Below are 18,238 nucleotides of genomic sequence, written 5' to 3'. Positions count from 1 at the left end.
AAAAAATTCTGATCATGTAGATATATGAAACTTGTCTACTCTTAGTGAAGATCTGGGGTACTCCCTGCTGTTTTTCTAGTGAGGGACATGACTATTTGCAGTAAATCATATCATCATGGCCCTGCCTATGTTGTGCGATGCCACGAATGCGGCATTGCGCAGAGCTGGCGGAGCCATGGCGAGTAGAATCCTGTCACCACAATCTCTTGCACTTGCCAAGTATCATATGTATACAATTTTTACTTTTACATCGGGTTACAGTTGTACTCACTATTTTTATCCTGAAATTAAATCTTGTTTACCACTGCATATTATTTGAGGCTTTGATTTTTAGATCTTTACTTTTCTCAGGCACAGTTTTGATAATTTCTTAAACATGAGACGACATTTACAAATGAACTAGTGAACCTCGCTTTTCCATCCAATGCACATTAGGGGGTATATTTACTGAACTGTGGGTTTGAAAAAGTGGAGATGTTATCTATAGCAACCAATCAGATTCTAGCTGACATTTTGTAGCATGTACTAAATAAATAACTAGAATCTGATTGGTTGCTATAGACAAAATCTCCGCTTTTTCAAACCCGCAGTTTAGTAAATATATCCCTAGGACTCCTCTGTCCTTAGGAGCAGTTTATGCAAACTGAAAAGGCTGATGAATGTAGGAGGAGGAAGGAGGTTTATAAATGTTACGAATAAAAGTCCAATCTGCTACACGTTTACTATAATTCCTTTCAATTATATAAATAATACATCATTTCTGTCATTTTATTGTCCTTACTGCTCGGTTTAGCCTTTACTATGGCTTAAAGAAACCATAGATAAATCATGAGCATTAGACTGTCTTTATTACACCTGGTCCTTTGTGTGTGAAGATTTGTATTACATAGTTTGGAGTACACCTACAAAATGTGCATTTGCAGGCGCACTCACATGTAATAAAACATTACACACGTTTTCCTCAACCATCCCCAGACAACTGGGCTGGTTTCTACCATGACAAGGAAAACATGTGTGGGGTTCCCCCCTGGTACATTGAAAATCAGTGCAGAGCTGGTGCCTATGCGGGATTGTGCCAGCGTAATTTATAAGATTAGGACCCCTTGAGTGGAAAACAAAAAAAAATATAAATAAAAATAAATCGCTAAACAAATACATAACACCTCAAAACTAAAATCATGCTTCCATTAATCTGGCTGCAAATAGGAACTCTTTAAGTAGAGATGCTCAGGCTCGGTTCCCTAGCACCGAACCCACCCGAACTTAGCAGATCCGAGTACCGAGCCGAGCCGACTCAGTACTTTCGCACGGCCTCAGAAATGAAAACGAGGCAAAATGTCATTGTGACGTCATCGGATCTGGCAAGTTTTGGATTCTATAAGTACCGCCCTCCATGGTGATCCAGCGCCATTTCACAGAGAGACACAGAAGGGATAGTGCAGTTCTTGGCAGTCTCTACTGCAGTTGAGCAGCGTCATAGCTATAAAAGAAAGAGGAGGGGTAGCAGCGTTCTTCAAAGTCTCCAGTGACATTCTATCTAGTTATAGCTCACACAGAAACAGGAGAGCTCTATTGCTAATTGTCATTGCTGAAATACAAATAATTAGTTTTCTTCAGAATCTGCAATCACATTTTACTGTGTTATCAAAATGGATTTACAGCAGTACACAGAAGACCAAAAGCACCAAACAGCTGCTGGCACCAGTCAAGATGATTGTAATCCCTCTACGTCATCTGCTAAAGCCTATGTTAAAGTGCAGTGTTTTTAAGTCAGGGAAACAAAAATATAAAAAACAAAAACAAAACAAGACACCTTTTACCTTGGTAAAGAAAAAAAAAACTGTAATCCAGGCAAAGTTATCTGCAAAAAATAAATAAAAAATTGCCAACATGCCATTCTACACATGCAGTGGTGAGGAAAGAATGAGGTCTTCGCCTATCTCTATGAGTGCTAGCTCTGTAACTGTCACTGAGGCATCTTCTTGTAAGGTCAGTCATGACCAAGCAAGACCTTGTCATTCTGACTACAAAAGTTGTCTCCAAATACTTTTACGCGTAAAAGCCGACCTGGAAGAAATCTGGAAGGCATTAGAGGAAAATATATGTTCAGATTCAGAAATGACACAAATCCCTTAGGAGAGTGCTATGTGTAATCCTGACCTTTCTGATAGTGTACCCATAAAGAAGGCCCCTTTCAGCATTTCTGCAGATGTGTGCCTGAACAGCCTGAGTGTAGCCGCGAATACACCAATTGAGGATGCCACTTTGGAATTGCAACAGGATGAGGGGAATATTTGTGTAGCAGATGAGGGAGCTAATGAGGACGTTGATGAGGATGATGTTGTTTGTGTAAGTCCTGCACCAGTGGAAACAGTTCTGGCATGTGATAAGAAGAAGGTCGTTGTCATGCCTGGACATAAGACCAAAAAAGCCACTTCTTATGTGTGGAATTATTTTTACCCAAATCCTGCCAACAGTTGTCTAGCTATTTGTAGTGTATGTAAAGCCACAGCCAATAGAGGGAGGGACCTTAACCATCTAGCAACCTCATCCATGTTATGCCATTTGACGCAAGTTCATCACTACACCATTTTACTAGAAAAGCTATTTCTCACCTCTACCAGAAGGTTCGTAAAAATGTAATTATTTGGCTACAAAATGCCATTCTACCCACTGTACACTTAACCACAGATATGAGGACAAGTGGAACTGGGAAAACTAAAGATTATAGGACTGACAGCCCACTGGGTTGGTGATTCGCCTTCCCAGCAGGAATAGCAGCAGCAGGTACCCAAGAATGTTACATTTGTCAGAGGCAGGCTACTCTGTATCACTGGCTTCATTAAGAGGCATACAGCTGACAATCTGTTGTTACAAAACGAATGGATGTCATTGCAACATGGCTTATCCCGCTTCGACTCTCCTCAGGATATGTATTTTCTGATAACGCCACCAATATTGTGAAAGCATTATAGCTGGGTGAATTCCATCACATTCCCTGTTTTGCTCACACAATAAACTTGGTGGTGAAGAACTTTTTATAAAATCACAGGGACGTGCAAGAGATGCTGTCTGTGTCCCATAAAATATCTGAACACTTCCAGGATTTGGCAACAGCGTGTAGGAGATTGCAGCAGCTACAAGAGCAATTTAACATGCCCTGCCACCAACTGAAGCAAGAGGTGGTGACAAAGGAGAATTCCACCCTGTATATAGTTCTGAGGATGGAGGAACAGCAAAAAGCCATCCACGCTTACTCCACAAGCCATGAGAGAAACTTATGCTAAAAAAAAAAACTAACAAGCAGCAGAAAGAGGGGGGGGGGGGGAAGGGGTGTATTTTACTCAAGCAAGGTGCTGAGACCATTCGAAGTAGTCACATGTGAAGTGAGTTCCGGCACTGCTAGCCTAGATCAAGTGATTCCCTTAATTAGACTATTGGAAAAGCAGCTTGAGAAACTGAAAGGAGGAGATTAAACAAAGCAATTATGCCAAGTATGTCGGACTTGTAGATCAAGTACTTTATTCGCTTTGCCACAAATCAAGCGTTATAAAAATCTTGAAATCGGATCACTACATTTTGGCGACTGTGCTTGATGCTAGGTTTAAGAGCTATGTCTTCTCTTTGTTTCCAACCGACCCAGATCTGAAGATATGCAAGGAGCTCCTGGTGAGCAAGATGATGACAGGTCAGATGACAGGGGGAGTCAGCGCCCGTCGACATTTATTAGCTGTAGAATTACCACAGTTATCCTAGCAACTGGTGGAGCGATCAAATTAATCATAACCGATTTCATGAGCCACTCCCAGTTTCACTGTACCGGCCTTGTACGCAAGGTGACGGCAATCTCCTTGTCTTAATCTTCCAAAGCTTAGTCTGCAGGGGCCGATGACACAACCATTTATTTTCTCAGGTTTCTTAGGTGTTCTTTAAACTGGACATATTTATTGTCCTGCCTCAGGGTCTCCTCTGTATTATTCTTCTGAAGCCCAGTGTATCTCTTGTGTACAAGCTCTCTTAAATCCGGGATCTCATCCAGTGGGTCACATTTTAACTTAAGTATGGTCTCAACTGTCTATATTTTGCTTCAAATCTCTGTTCAATGCAGCGTATTCCAACATGACAGATTCCATGCTGCCCACATGTTCTGTGTCACAGTCTGTCTGAAGCAGATGTAAGGCCACTCCAGTTGTAATATCCATTCATGTGTCTACATAAGTTTGGCAGTTCTACAGGAATGAGAGGGAGGTATCCACAGAGGTGAAGGAGATTAAAGATGCAGCATGAGCAGACATGGTTTAATAATATAGAGTTCATTAACAGCACTGTTCGGCTTAAGGCACCTAAGCTATTGGTAGCTTGTTTTGTGGTGGCCCAAACAAACCAAGCACTTCGGCCCCAAAAGTGGCACTGCTTGTCGCTGGAGTGCTTGCTTTGCTGAACTGTACATGTCCTTTTCAATATCTTACACACGGGTGGGTGGGAGGGCCCAAGGACAATTCTATCTTGTACCACTTTTCTTTTCTGCCACTGCTGTGTGGCAATGTTTCCTACATGTGCTATGAACTGCCGTGTGTTTGTGTCGTTGCTCTGTCGCTTAGCATCCAGCCAGGACGCTGCAGCTTTGTCCGAAAGTATGAAAATAATATTGTCATCTGTGAAGTGGTCAAAATTGACTGCAAATTACTTGAAATTAGTGTTGAGGTTAATAATAATAATAACAAAAAAGAGCAAAATTATGTGATATTAGCATATTTTGGCTATTTTTCTAAAAATAAGAAAAATAGATCCAAAAGCAAAACCAAAACCCGGGGTAGGGGGTGGGGCCAGTGAACATCTCTATTTTTAATAAGTTAATTGAGCTCGTACATTAAGTTGCTGAGCAGGCGGCCATTGTAGGAAAAAAGAAATAATTTCATGGCACTGAAACGTAAACACTTCTAGACATCACGGATTGGTAATAAGTTTGAATTAAATGATTGCCAGAAGAATTAAATGGTAATTTCATTGAAAACGAAAAATTTAGTTTTAACTAAACTAGTTTAATTAGTTTTAATTTCAACAAGTTAATATGATATTATACTTTGTGTTAGGACACAGAAGTAAGCTCTTGTAATAGCACACAAATCTGAGTGAATGGTGGTGTACATTGACCTTCAAACTGCGCAGGAGCTAGTTTGTACCCATGTCCACAAAAAAATTGTGCACACTAAAAAAATAAATGTTACATATATTCAAGAAATACTCTTGAGATGGCGACAGGTGGTAATTTTGTTTTACTTGGCGGTAAAGACACAACCCTCCCTCTAATTATACTACAGAGACACAAACCAACAGTAACAAAACTCTCAGAGGAATTCCACTCAACACCACAATACAAGACAATGATATAATTAGAGCTAAATATACTCCAGTTCTGCAACCACATCTTTCAAGGAGAACATTTTCTCAAGTTGTGAGAAAGCAGATTTTGTAAAGGCCCAATTCTGAGCCTGGACATAAGGAATCATTTACATTTTATATTTAGGGGTCTATTTAAAGGGAGACGAGCCGGGGGCCTCCTGCAATGAGGAAGCCTGTTCACCAAAGACAGCAGCTCATTTTTAGTTGTTTTTTTTTCTTTTTTAAATAAAAAGGTTATTTTCCCAGTTTTCTTCACTTTTAAACTTTATTATTAATATACTTTTATTTTAATGAAGCTGAAGCTGAAGCAGTAGCCCAAGTGTGGACTTTCAGTTCCAGTGGAGGAAGCTGGCTCACACATGTGCTAATTGATAGACTACTCTTACTGCGGCCTGGCGGTGTCTCCTGGGAGCGAAGCATTGCTCAACTGCTCCAATGACATTTTCTTTGGTAAACTGCAGCAAGTAAAGAGTTATCACAGCTATAGAAAAGCATCATTAAAGAGGGGTGTTGCTAAATATTTTTGGGTATTGTACTATTTTCCTACAAATAAGGCATTTAGAAATTAGGTTTACTAAACAGCAAAATAATTTGGAAGCATTTTTTCTAAGAGCTTGAAAACGCTAATTTTCTATCTGTTTGCAACTGCTTTCTGAAATGAAAGTTTAATGAAGTCAGAAACAGGGATCACAGATTCATTTGGATAAAAAAGCCCTGTATCTACACAATATGATAATTTACTATAGCTGCAACCCTTATTTTGTTTGTATCCACATTCTGCGATCAATTTTGTATAACAAACAAAAAATAAGTCCATGTGCACATAAAGTCCATTTTCAGTACCAATCAATGATCCTTATTGTAGTCCAAGTGCTGGTTACAGCATAGGCAAAGCAACAAAGCTCAATAATGCAAATATATTAGAGCTTGTATATCCTCAGTTAAATAGTAGACAACACTAATGTGCAATTATTTCTGGCAGCATAATACAAGGGGGAACAAATCATAAGGAATGACATTTTAAGATGCATATTTTCTGGCTGCTGTTGTCTGAAGCAGTGGTTTCTCCTATGTTGGTAGAATTTTTTTTTTTTTCATTAAATGGCAATATATATCTTATACATTATATCCTATACATTACATTTACGAAACATAAATTAGACATTTTTCAGCATTCTCATAACAAATAGTTAAACACAGGGCAGGATTACATTTCAAATCACTAAACAAGTCAAACTTTTCAGTAATTAAAGTTGATACCTGCTTGGATTGCCTAAACTTTAAACGGAGATGTTCATTAGGACCTGTTCATAATCTCCAAACATTTTCAACCAATGGCTACTTATAAAAATATTGCTAATTTGCCATCAATTCACACAACTATTCCCTGTTTAATTGTACTATTTTCATATCTTTATTGCTTAACATGAATAAGCATAAAATGTTGACCACAAACTCCCTTTTCATATTGTTCCATCTAGAGATGCTCAAGCTCGGTACCACGAGAACTGTACACACCCGAAGTTAGCAGATCCAAGTACCGAGCCCTCGGAATTGAGAACGAGGCAAAACGTTATTGTTACGTTGTCGAATCTCAGATTTCGTGAGCTTTGGATTCTATAAGTACCGCCCTCCACGGCGATCCAGCGCCATTTCACAGAGGGACACAGAAGGGGTAGCACAGTTCTTATCAGTCTCTAGTGCAGTTGGGCAGCGTCATAGGTAGAAAAGAAAGAGGAGGGGTAGCAGTGTCCTTCAAAGTCTCCAGTGACATTCAGGACTCCAATCTCCACTCTGAGCCACACTTGCTCCTCTTGTTTTAGCTGTGCCCTCTTCCCTTTAGAATGTAAGCTCTCGAATGAGCAGGGTCCTCCATACCCTTTGTTTTTATGTCTCCATTAATTTTGTTTGCCTTGACAGTTCTTGCTTTACGTATATCCTGTGTTATGTATGTCTTGGTCTTCCCTACTGTAAGGCGCTGTGGAGCACTGTGGTGCCTTACAAAATGTATGATATTATTAATAAATATTATTATTAATAATAAGCCTCTTAGTGAAGCAGATGATACACAGAGTAGCCTGCCTCTGAAAATGCGATGTTCTTGGGTACATGCTGCTGTCCCAGATTATATGAGTGACAACCCAGTGGGCTGTCACAGTCATATAATCTTTAGTTTGCCCAGTTCCGCTTGTCAATATATCCGTGGTTAAGTGTACAGTGGGTAGAATGCCATTTTGTAGCCCAATAATTACATTTTTACAAACCTTCTGGTAGAGGTGAGAAATAGCTTTTCTAGTAAAATGGTGTAGTGATGGAATTTGGTAACAGGAACAGAAGACCTCAAGTAACTGTCTAAAACCAGCTGCATCAATAGTGGATTTTGGACGCAGATCTAATACTAGCATAGTCGCCATGGCGTCTGTAATCCACTTTGCGACTGGGTAACAGCGTTCATACTTGCTTCCTCTTGCAAAGGATTGTTTAACAGTCAATTGTTGTAAACTACTAGTAGTCGTCATCTTCTTGGTCTGCTTCTGGGATGAAGATCTACCCCCAGCAGCAGTAGCAGCAACAGTGGGTCTAACGTGCAAGGATTCTTCTGAGGAGTCCTGGATAGGGGAGGAGTCATCTTGCCTTAGCAACTTGGATGCAGGACTAACTCCGATCACTTGTGAGGATGTTGATGATGAAGGTGTTGGGGGTGTAGATTGCAGGTGCTGGGATCTAGCTGACAGATGGGAGGTAGCTGATGCTGGACTGCTTGTTGGTATTTATAGCATAGGTTTCCGATTTCCACAAAAGCTTTCCATGAACTCGCTTCAAATGGCGTTACATGGAGGAGGTTCCAATATGGTTAAGGTCCCTACCTCTACTGACTGTGGCTTTACAAAGCTACATATGGCTAGACAACTGTTGTCAGGATTTGGGTAAAAATAATTCCACACATAAGAGGTGGATTTTTTTGGTCTTATGCCCAGGCATGACAATGGCCTTATCACTGGCAAGAACTGCTGCAGTCTTTGTTTGAAAGTGTATGTAAATAATATTGTGATCTGTGGGGTGATCAAAATTGACTGCAAATGACTGGAAATTAGTGTTATTGAGCTTAATAATAATATAGGGGGGAAAAAAACTAAATAAAAAATGTGATTTTAGCAAAAAAAATAATAATAAATAAATAAATCAATCAGGATCTAAAACCAAAAACACGCAGGGGCAGTTTTGCAAAGACCAAAACTCTAAGTTAATCCATATCCAAAACCAGAACACGGGGGTCAGTGAACATCTCTAGTTCCATCTAGTCTTTTGTGCTGAGTGTATAAAAGCAATACTGTTAAAGCCCTTCTACATTATTTATTGCAGAGCCTTAGCATTATAGCATTATATGTAGCAGGTAACAAATATTTGCAATCAATGTAGAACAGGGTTGTCCAAGTGGTGCATTTATGACAAGTTTTATGTTTGTAAGCCAGATCAGTTAAAAATTAGGTTATACACACAAGGCAGAGTAAGAAACCTTTAAAATATATGGTCTATATTATATAACAGAATACGTCAGATGCATCCAACCAGAAATGTTGATGTTATTGGATTCTATTAACTGAAGCTTAACATTTGATAATCCCCTCTGATTTGTGACATATAAATAATCTGAGGCATTGTATGCCCTGCAAAATTTTGAAAAAAATAAATATATAAACATACACACACATATATATATATATATATACACATACACACACATAGATACTTTAAATGAATTACTGTAGTAAACAGATATGTTCTTCATGGTACATGTCTGCTGCCGCAGGAGGTGCAGTTATGCATAAGCACAATTAAGACTCAAAGCACCTGAACTAGACCCAGATGACTCATTCAGGTGTGCTAAAGCAACCAAGTTTAGTAGTTAATGAACTAGGGCCTGATTCATTAAGGATCTTAAATTAAGAAGTTTCTTATTTAAGTCTCCTGGACAAAACCATGTTATAACAGATTCAGACTGGGCTAAAGTTATTAATGTTGTGCTACTGGGATCAGTGTGGAGCCCTGTTTTTAAAAATCTTCATCATCATTTATTTATATAGCGCCAGCAAAGGGTGTTCATTCTGTGATTTCATTGATGAAGAGTGCAAGACTGGTTTTGAGTTGTCGTTCTCTACTATAGTCTATATATGCAGCTGAGAGAGATCCATGGGTCGTGAAGTCTGGGCAGCTAGGTGACTATAACTCCTTACGCTAGTGGGGTAAGGGAGAGATGATGTGGTAAACCTGCCTGGAATTTATTTACTGTGTGTACATAATATTCTAGTGTTGTTTGTATGACAATAAATATATGGTTGTACTTTTGAAACTGCATTTGCCTGAGTGACTATACGAATCCCGGAAGGTACTGGGTAGACTTCCCTGGCATAGGAAGGCACCCGTGGGTGGCCAGCCAGCGTGAAGTGGGTAGCATCGGGCCAGAAAACCCAGTATCTTCACAAGAGGGTGCTACTAGGGTAACCTAGGGAGTTTAAGATGCTGGTTGTGGAATATCATAAGTTTGTCTGAAGAGATGGGTTTTTTTAGAGAAAGCTTGAAGGTTTGATGACTTGAGGAAAGTCTTACTGTGCGAGGGAGGGTGGGTGCAGCCTCAAAAAAAAGTCCTGTAACTGAGAATGGGAGGATGTGATGAGAGTGCAAGAGAGACGCAGATCTTGTGCAGAATGGTGGTGTCGAGTTGGGAGATATTTTGAGACAAGTGAGGAGATGTATGTCAGTGCAATTTTGTTGACAGGCTTCTATGTTACTAGAAGAATTTTATATTGGATTCATTGAAAAACAAATGTAGAGACTGCAAGGAAAATCAAGCCGCTGCATGCAAAATAGATTGTAAGGGTTCAAGTCTGATTTTGGGAAGACCAGTAAGGAGGGAATTACAATAGTCGATGTGGAAGATGAGCACATGAATTAAGGTTTTTGCAGTGTCTTGTGTGAGATATGTGCATATTCTGGAAATGTTCTTTAAGATCACACCTAGGCAGCGAGCTTGTGGGGTGGGATATATGGTCATGTTATCAACAGAAATAAAAATGTCAGATAGGAAGCTTCTGTTTTTGAGTGGGAATATTATTAGATCAGGAGAGGATAGATTTGTGCTTCATTCGCATAGAGCTGATACTAAAATCCAAACGAGCTTATTAGCTTTCTAAGAGAAGTGATGTAATCTTTTGTTAATGATCTTGCAGATGACACAGAAAGTAAGGTTTCTATATGCCGATGACACCAAGTTATGTAGGTGTCACACCGCAGCAGCCCTGCTACAATCTCCAGGCAAATGCAGCTAGTGTAGTTTTGGACACTAAGGCCCATCACTATAAGCATTTGCCAATATACTTACTGTATATCACCTACATTTTTCGCGTTTGACTTCTGGGGTGTGGGAGGCTGCTTCAGTGCAGGAAAAGCCTTTTTGTACTTTGCATGCTGGTGCCAGGAGCACCTCAGACACTATATTAACCAGGCACGCTGAGCCCCAGGTTGCCAGATTATTGCGTGTGTTATCAGTGACTAGTGTTACTACTTGCTCCTGGTGCAGTTATGTGTACCAGATCCTTTGTTTCTGGTAAGGAGTCCCGATTCTCAAAAATAAATAAATAAATAAAATCGATCTTTACTGCACCAATTTCATTAACACTGTGTATGCTTAATAGGGAGATCTTGGGGTAAATGTATCATGGTCCGTTTATTTCAACTCGCTGGAAATCGTCGAGTTTACAGCTAAAATGTAAAGCGGCTCTGGCTTGTAAAGGCACACTTGCCTTTAAAAGCCAGCGCCGCTTTAAATTTTAGCTGTAAACTCGCCGATTTCCGGAGAGTTGAAAAAACCGGACCATGATAAATTTTCCCCCTTGTTTCCAGTCCTCATTAATACTGCAACTTGTGAAGTTGAAAGAAAGTTGTAACTTGTGAAGTTGCCAAAGTTCATAACTTTATTCCCTAAATTTTCGGTGCTTTCCTAACACTAACTTCAATATGGACAATTACAATTCACACCTGTAAAGCTTAAAATTACATTAGCTCTAGAGGGCTTTCTGTGTTGGTGCACTAGCACAGCCTTCATTTTTAACCTCTGCATTGCCACCAGCAATGGGATTCATTGTCTAGAATAGTGGTTCCCAAACTTTTGCAGTTCGCGGCACCCTTAGAGTCTCCAAATTTTTTCAAGGCACCCCTCCAAAATAACTACTGAGCAGTCCTGTTTTAGAAGTAGTTGGGTCAAAAAATTGTAATAAGTATTTAGGTCACGACAGAAATACTTATTTAGTTGTATGCAAAAATGCCCCTCTGCATCCAGGCACACTGCCCCCTCTGCATCCAGGCACACTGCCCCCTCTGCATCCAGGCACACTGCCCTCTCTCACGCTGTCACTCTCCTCTGCCCTCTCTCACGCTGTCACCCTCCTCTGCCCTCTCTCACGCTGTCATCCCCCTCTGCCCTCTCTCACGCTGTCACCCTCCTCTGCCCTCTCTCACGCTGTCACCCTCCTCTGCCCTCTCTCACGCTGTCACCCTCCTCTGCCCTCTCTCACGCTGTCACCCTCCTCTGCCCTCTCTCACGCTGTCACCCTCCTCTGCCCTCTCTCACGCTGTCACCCTCCTCTGCCCTTTCTCACGCTGTCACCCTCCTCTGCCCTCTGCCCCCCTCCTCCTCTGCCATCTGCCCCCCTCCTCCTCTGCCATCTGCCCCCCTCCTCCTCTGCCATCTGCCCCCCTCCTCCTCTGCCATCTGCCCCCCTCCTCTGCCATCTGTCCCCCTCCTCTGCCATCTGTCCCCCTCCTCTGCCATCTGCCCTCCTCCTCTGCCCCGCGCCAGCTATAGAAAAAAAGAAAGCAAACAGAAACTTACCAATCCGCGCGGCGCTAGGACCCAGCAGCCTCCTCTCTCGCGCAGCTGTCACAGACGTCGATATTCAGTGACAGCTACGGGAGAGAGGCGGCTGCTGGGTCCTAGCGCCGCGTGGATTGGCAAGTTTCTGTTTGCTTTCTTTTTTTTAGGGCTGGACCGCGGCACCACAGTGACAGCGCCGCGGCACCACAGTGACAGCGCCGCGGCGCACACTTTGGGAACCGCCGGTCTAGAACATTAACTGTACAATTCACCTGCAGTGTACATTACAGTAAGATTATTAACACACAGGATAATAACTTGTGACAAATATTTAGACAAAATGGCAAGCGTGACATGGCAAATTAAGTTTATTGTAGATAAATGTAGGGATAGTCTCCATGTTTGTGGTAACAACTGTGCTGCCTAAAAATTAAACAGAATGTATTGGGAAAAAAACCCAAGAAGAAGAAGGACTTAGAAACACTAGCTGATAGTAGAATAGCAGCATACGGGGCCAGGCAGTGGCTTCAAAGGTGACCTTTATTTTCATGCTGTACTAACTTTGCGATTGTATACCAACCACTAGCTAGACCACAGCTTCAATATGGGGTGCAGTTTTGGGCACCATATTGGACATATGATAACATTAATAAATGGAAATTGTAAAGATATATTTAGAAAAAAAAAAAAAAAAAAAAAAAGGGTCTTAGAGTTTATAGAGTTTATCTAGCGAACATGTTTAAATTTGTTCAAGATCGATGCAAAAAAGAAAAATGTGGGGCATAGCTACGGTGACGCAATGGCGTCACAATGGTCCCTCCAACAATGACCTCTCCTCCGGGTTATGTATGTTTTATACCTGTGTATGTTATGCGTACCAGTGTTTTGTTAGACTAAGCTGTTTAGATTCAAAGTGAAATGGAAGAGGTCAGGCAGTGTGGCTCACTGGGGATTTACCCTATATCCGAGTGGAGAAATCTACCACTGATGTGTAGTCCCCCATATAGTGACTGAAAGAAACATAATAGTATAATACAAGCTTTAGTAAAGATCCATGGAAATCATGCAGAGAAACTTTGCAGTAAAAAAAACCCCAAAAAACAATATGAGTGAGTGATAGATGGCCAAGACCCACTACCTTCTATATAGAAAAACACATTTGATCAGTTGAATGAAATGATATCTGCTGTCATTGTAATGAATAAAACCAGGTAGTTTGAATTGCTTGTAAATTCCTGCTTTAAAAGGATATATATTGTGATTATTCTGTGAAAGCAATACTGTCACCATATTAAATGCAGAGATTCTCATTATTCATCCCACAGATCAGCTATATAACAAACAGAAGTGGTTTTCTATTTACCAATAATTAAGTAAACACATTTTTTATTTACCGATGTTAATGTACCACAAAGTATGCTGCCCCATTCACAGCTATCCTCTGTAGGAGCATTTTGCAGCCACTAACCAACACCAAAAACACACATTAAAAATAGATAAATAGATATTTTATAGGCTAGTAACCATCTTTGCATTATGTGGCACAACCTATTAACATGTGTGAATGTGCACTACCAATACATTACATTGTAAAAGTGCAACTTATGAAAATTCCATGGAAAACACTTAAAAAAATAACTCACTAAAATACATAAGCAAGTTATTTTTCATGCGTTTTAAATCATGTTCCAAGCGTATATGACGCCATAAAAATCCAATCAAAATTGTAGCCTAGGTGAGATTGCGTATTGCATTTTAAATTCCCCTCCTCCAACAATAGATTATCTACAGCTATTTAAAGTGAGGTAAACCATTATGAAAAGGGAAATATCCACATCACCAATACATATACACACACATATATTTTACAGTCTAAATACCTTGCAACCCATGCAAAACACAGGAAGAACATACAAACTCCACATCGATAGGGTCCTGGTTGGATTCAAAAGCCCTACAACTGAGAGGCAGCAACGCTAACCTCATGTGTGGTGCCCCAAAATCTGAGTACCCTGGGGTGTATCTATATGTTTTTAATTTGTTAATTTAATTTGTTAATTGTTAAAAGTGTTTATAAAGATTTAAAAAAATATATATATTTTCTTGAGGGAGAAGTGACAGTTGGGAGTGGTTGGTGGTTGCCGGGAGTAACAGGAAGGAGGAGTGTGGGGCACAGCAACAAGTCCACTAACTTTGGTAATAATTGTGAACTCCCAGAAGGCAGTGGGAAGAGGAAAGTTCTAGACTTCTGAGGGAGAGAGATCCCTGTGTCTGCATAGACTGAGAGAGAAAAATAGGGACAGAATGAAAATCGGACAAAGTGATATATAAGCAGATCAAAAGTGAAGTAAGTGTAAGAAGAGAAGAAGATAAGAAGTGAGCCAAAGAGAGGTGTGAGTAAAAAGGAAAGTACTGAAAACAAATAAGCAGTATAGAGATCTGTGAAATCACATTAAACAGACTGAGCTATGTACAGAGAACAGTGTGAGAGGAGAGAAAATAGAGAGGTCTGTGAATACACACAAAAGAGACTGTAATACAAAAGATCATCAGTTTATTTGGCGTGAAAAAGTAATTTAGTAATTTAAAGTAATTTATGGGCCCCAACCACGTGCAGCATTTCTACAAAATTCCTGTGCACAGTTCAACCCAGGACTGAGTGTAAAATATGGTAACGTTACCAGGGATAATATTGGTGCACCAAATGTTTTAGATTATGTTAATGTTATGTGATTTACCTGAAAATTCATTTATTGTTATTATATGTTAAATGCTATTGTGCTCTAGTTGAATATTAATATTTTGTCATTACCATTGAGTTGAAGGGGTCAGTGGCGTGGTTGCTTACCAAAATTATCTTTACCGCATTATTAATAAACCCGTTATTTGACCAATCCATGTCCCTTTCATTGAAGTATTTATCTCCTGACCACCGGATGTCCGAATAAAAAAAGAACCAGCTGGAAGGAAAAAAAACCAAGACAAAAAACCCTTCTCTCCTCTCTTCTCCATTCACACTGACTGTCGGGCGTGACGTCATCAAGTCACGCCCGTCAGTCAGTGGGGAGCACCGCAGACAGGACCAAGCCAGAAGAAAGAAGAGAAGACAGAAGACAGAAGAGAAGAAGAGACAAGAAAGAAGCTAACAAAAGGTAAGCAAAGAAACGGAGAGGCAAGGGGGGAAACAGAAAGGGACAGTGCTATAAAGAAGGGGGAGAGAGGCACAGAGGATAAAAAAAAAAAGGGAGAGAGGCACAGAGGATAAAAAAAAAAAGGGAGAGAGGCACAGAGGATTAAAAAAAGGGAGAGAGGCACAGAGGATTAAAAAAAGGTAGAGAGGCACAGAGGATTAAAAAAGGGAGAGAGGCACAGAGGATTAAAAAAGGGAGAGAGGCACAGAGGATTAAAAAAGGGAGAGAGGCACAGAGGGAAAAAATGGGGGAGAGGCACAGAGGGGAAAAATGGGGGAGAGGCACAGAGGGGAAAAAAATGGGGGAGAGGCACAGAGGGGAAAAAAATGGGGGAGAGAGGCACAGAAAAAGAAGGGGGGAAGACAGCATGGAGGGCGCAGTGTGAGCATAAGGGGGCACAGTGTAGTTGTGATGAAGGGGCACAGTAATGTGTGTGTGATGGCACAGGGGGCTTGTTGCAATGTAGTGAGTGTGAGGTAGGTGGTGGCTAATAAATGGGTGCTATTTTGTTTGTAGGGCGATCGTGAGGCAATTTAATAGTGGGGACTTAATTTAAGATGGGTTGGTTTGGGGGCTATTGAATGTGGGGCTGAGATTGGGGAGAATGAGGTCTATTTATTAAATGTGACTATGAATTATTTAATGGCAGTGATGGTTGCGGGAAATAGGTATTGCTGGGGCTGTTTGCAGGAAGGGAAATAGTATTCACATTTAATAAATAAACCTATTATTTTAATGTTGGGGCTGAGGAAGGCCTAATTATTAATCATGGGTGCTATTGATTTAACGCCGGAGCTGGCTGTAATTTTCTATATGTAGCCATTTTTTTTCCCAAATAGGTCCTCCAACATTCCAGGATCCGGACAAGCCACAACTAAAGAAATCAGCAGCCACAGGTGGTGAAAGTGAGAAGAACAGGTAGGAGAGGGCAGCACAGTGTGTGAAATGTTGTGATTCTATAGGGACAATGGCAATTTTTGGTGAGTGTTGTGCCCAATGTACGGTGCAGGCCAAGACTGAACTGTTTGTGTACACACTGCATTCTTTCTATACTACACTGTGGTGCTAGATGTCCTGAAAGTCAGGAGTGCCTGGACATATGTGACGCTACGGCAAATTCAGAGCCTAGTGATTTCGATGTGTTAAGCCACGCTCCAATGGGGCATTTACCATGCCACCAAATGCATGACCACACCTCCGAAAAATGTTGCGGCGCCGTGTGGCGGCACAATTTTTTTAAGCATGCTCGAATATAAGGGGGGCCCCATGAATTTGTTGTACCGGGGCCCTGAATTCCTCTTGGCAGCCCTGCGTTTAAGTGGTTACCCATATATCACTTACCACTGTGATCTGTGGGTTTTCTGATTCTGATGGAGCAAAGGAAACTTTCCTCCCTTAGAATTGTGTGTGAGCATGCACAGTCAATTAATGTCTATGGGAAATGTCAGGAAAAGGGGAGAGTGGGCTTGGTAGAGTCTTTATCTCCCTATCCTTGGCACTTAGAAATCTGAGATTCAAAGGAGGGTTGGCAAATCTTAGCTCGAGGGGGTAAGACTCCACTCAGCAGCCTATTAGGAACATTTTACAGGAAAAAAAAAAAAAATGCAGGTAGCCCCGTCACCCAGCCCAAGGTAGCCCACTGTGGGACCGGCCCGGGGGGCAAATGTTCCCCAGCCCAGCTGAGGTTAGCCATGTTTGAAAGAGGGTATGCCCATCTTTCAAATGATGGTATCCCTGTTTGTTTATTTATTGCCTGCTGATCAAAAATGTTCAGCAGGCATTAAAAAAATGTGATGAGCCTAAAAGTGCGCAGGGGTGAGAAACACCTCAGCATGAAGGAACTCATTCCTAATTTACATGCACCCAGAACTTTAAAACACCTTACTAGAAATTGGCACAAAGAGTACCCAGCCACTAGAAAAGCACAGCTGGTCAAGCACTTCTTTAATTAAAACCTATTAATGTTCCTTAATAAACAGCCATAGATAGCTGGTATAACAAACAAACAAACAAACTAAAGCAACCATAGAGTGTTAAACCTTTTAACTATACTTAGTGGTCTGGAAAATTAACTGCTCATCAATTCTATTAAACCTCCAAGATCAATGTATAGCATATGAAACAAGACAGAAATACCATCAGCCGCTGTGGGTCTAGGAAACACCCAAATTAAACTTCCTTTCAGACATTGGGATGTTTCTCAGTGTTGATGCCACAACTTAAGCACATCAACATGTCATGTGATCTACAAAGGTTCAAAGGAATCCAAGGACTCTACACCTTTCTGCATTAGAAATGATTTTAGTACTTATAGCAGCATTTCCAAGCGAAAAATAAACAAACATACTTAACATACCTGCTGCTTAAGAAATAAGTATTTCTTGGTGTTCTTGGTCTGCTCCTTCAGGGTCTCATCTTCATATACTAAAATATAATCAATTCGCCTTTGATCATCATTGAAGAATAAGGATTCAGAGTTTTGATTAAATTCTACCTAGGTTTGATAAAAGAGGGGGGGGGGGGGGGAAAGGCTCTAATTGCGATAGATAAAAAGTACACAAGAAACAGACAGGCACATTGAAGTAACATAGTTGCCAATTTAGCTTGCAGTAAATAACACTCAATATAGTGCTGGAAATCCACACTATTTTCCACAGGAGTCGCATCCTGTGACAAAAAAAACACAGGAAGTCTACAAAGGTTGCTAAACCAATCACTTCCTGACATTTGCAATGTTCGAAATAAAACAAAAAACAACCTTGGTACAATTTAA

The 18,238-nt window shown here is 40.7% G+C and overlaps 1 protein-coding gene across 1 annotated transcript in view; it reads right to left on the bottom strand.

Moving 5' to 3' along the window:
• Positions 1–18,238, bottom strand: part of ANO6 (anoctamin 6) — a 68,820-nt gene that overhangs the window by 38,129 nt on the left and 12,453 nt on the right. The window contains exon 3 of the mRNA XM_075209078.1: positions 17,822–17,959. Coding sequence (XP_075065179.1) covers positions 17,822–17,959 — 138 coding nt within the window. The remainder of the gene's footprint in view (positions 1–17,821; positions 17,960–18,238) is intronic.

The sequence above is a fragment of the Mixophyes fleayi genome, chromosome 4, assembly GCF_038048845.1.
Source record: "Mixophyes fleayi isolate aMixFle1 chromosome 4, aMixFle1.hap1, whole genome shotgun sequence".
NCBI classification, from domain to species: domain Eukaryota; kingdom Metazoa; phylum Chordata; class Amphibia; order Anura; family Limnodynastidae; genus Mixophyes; species Mixophyes fleayi.
Note: the sequence above shows the minus strand (reverse complement) of the source record. Positions and strands in the feature narration are given on the sequence as shown.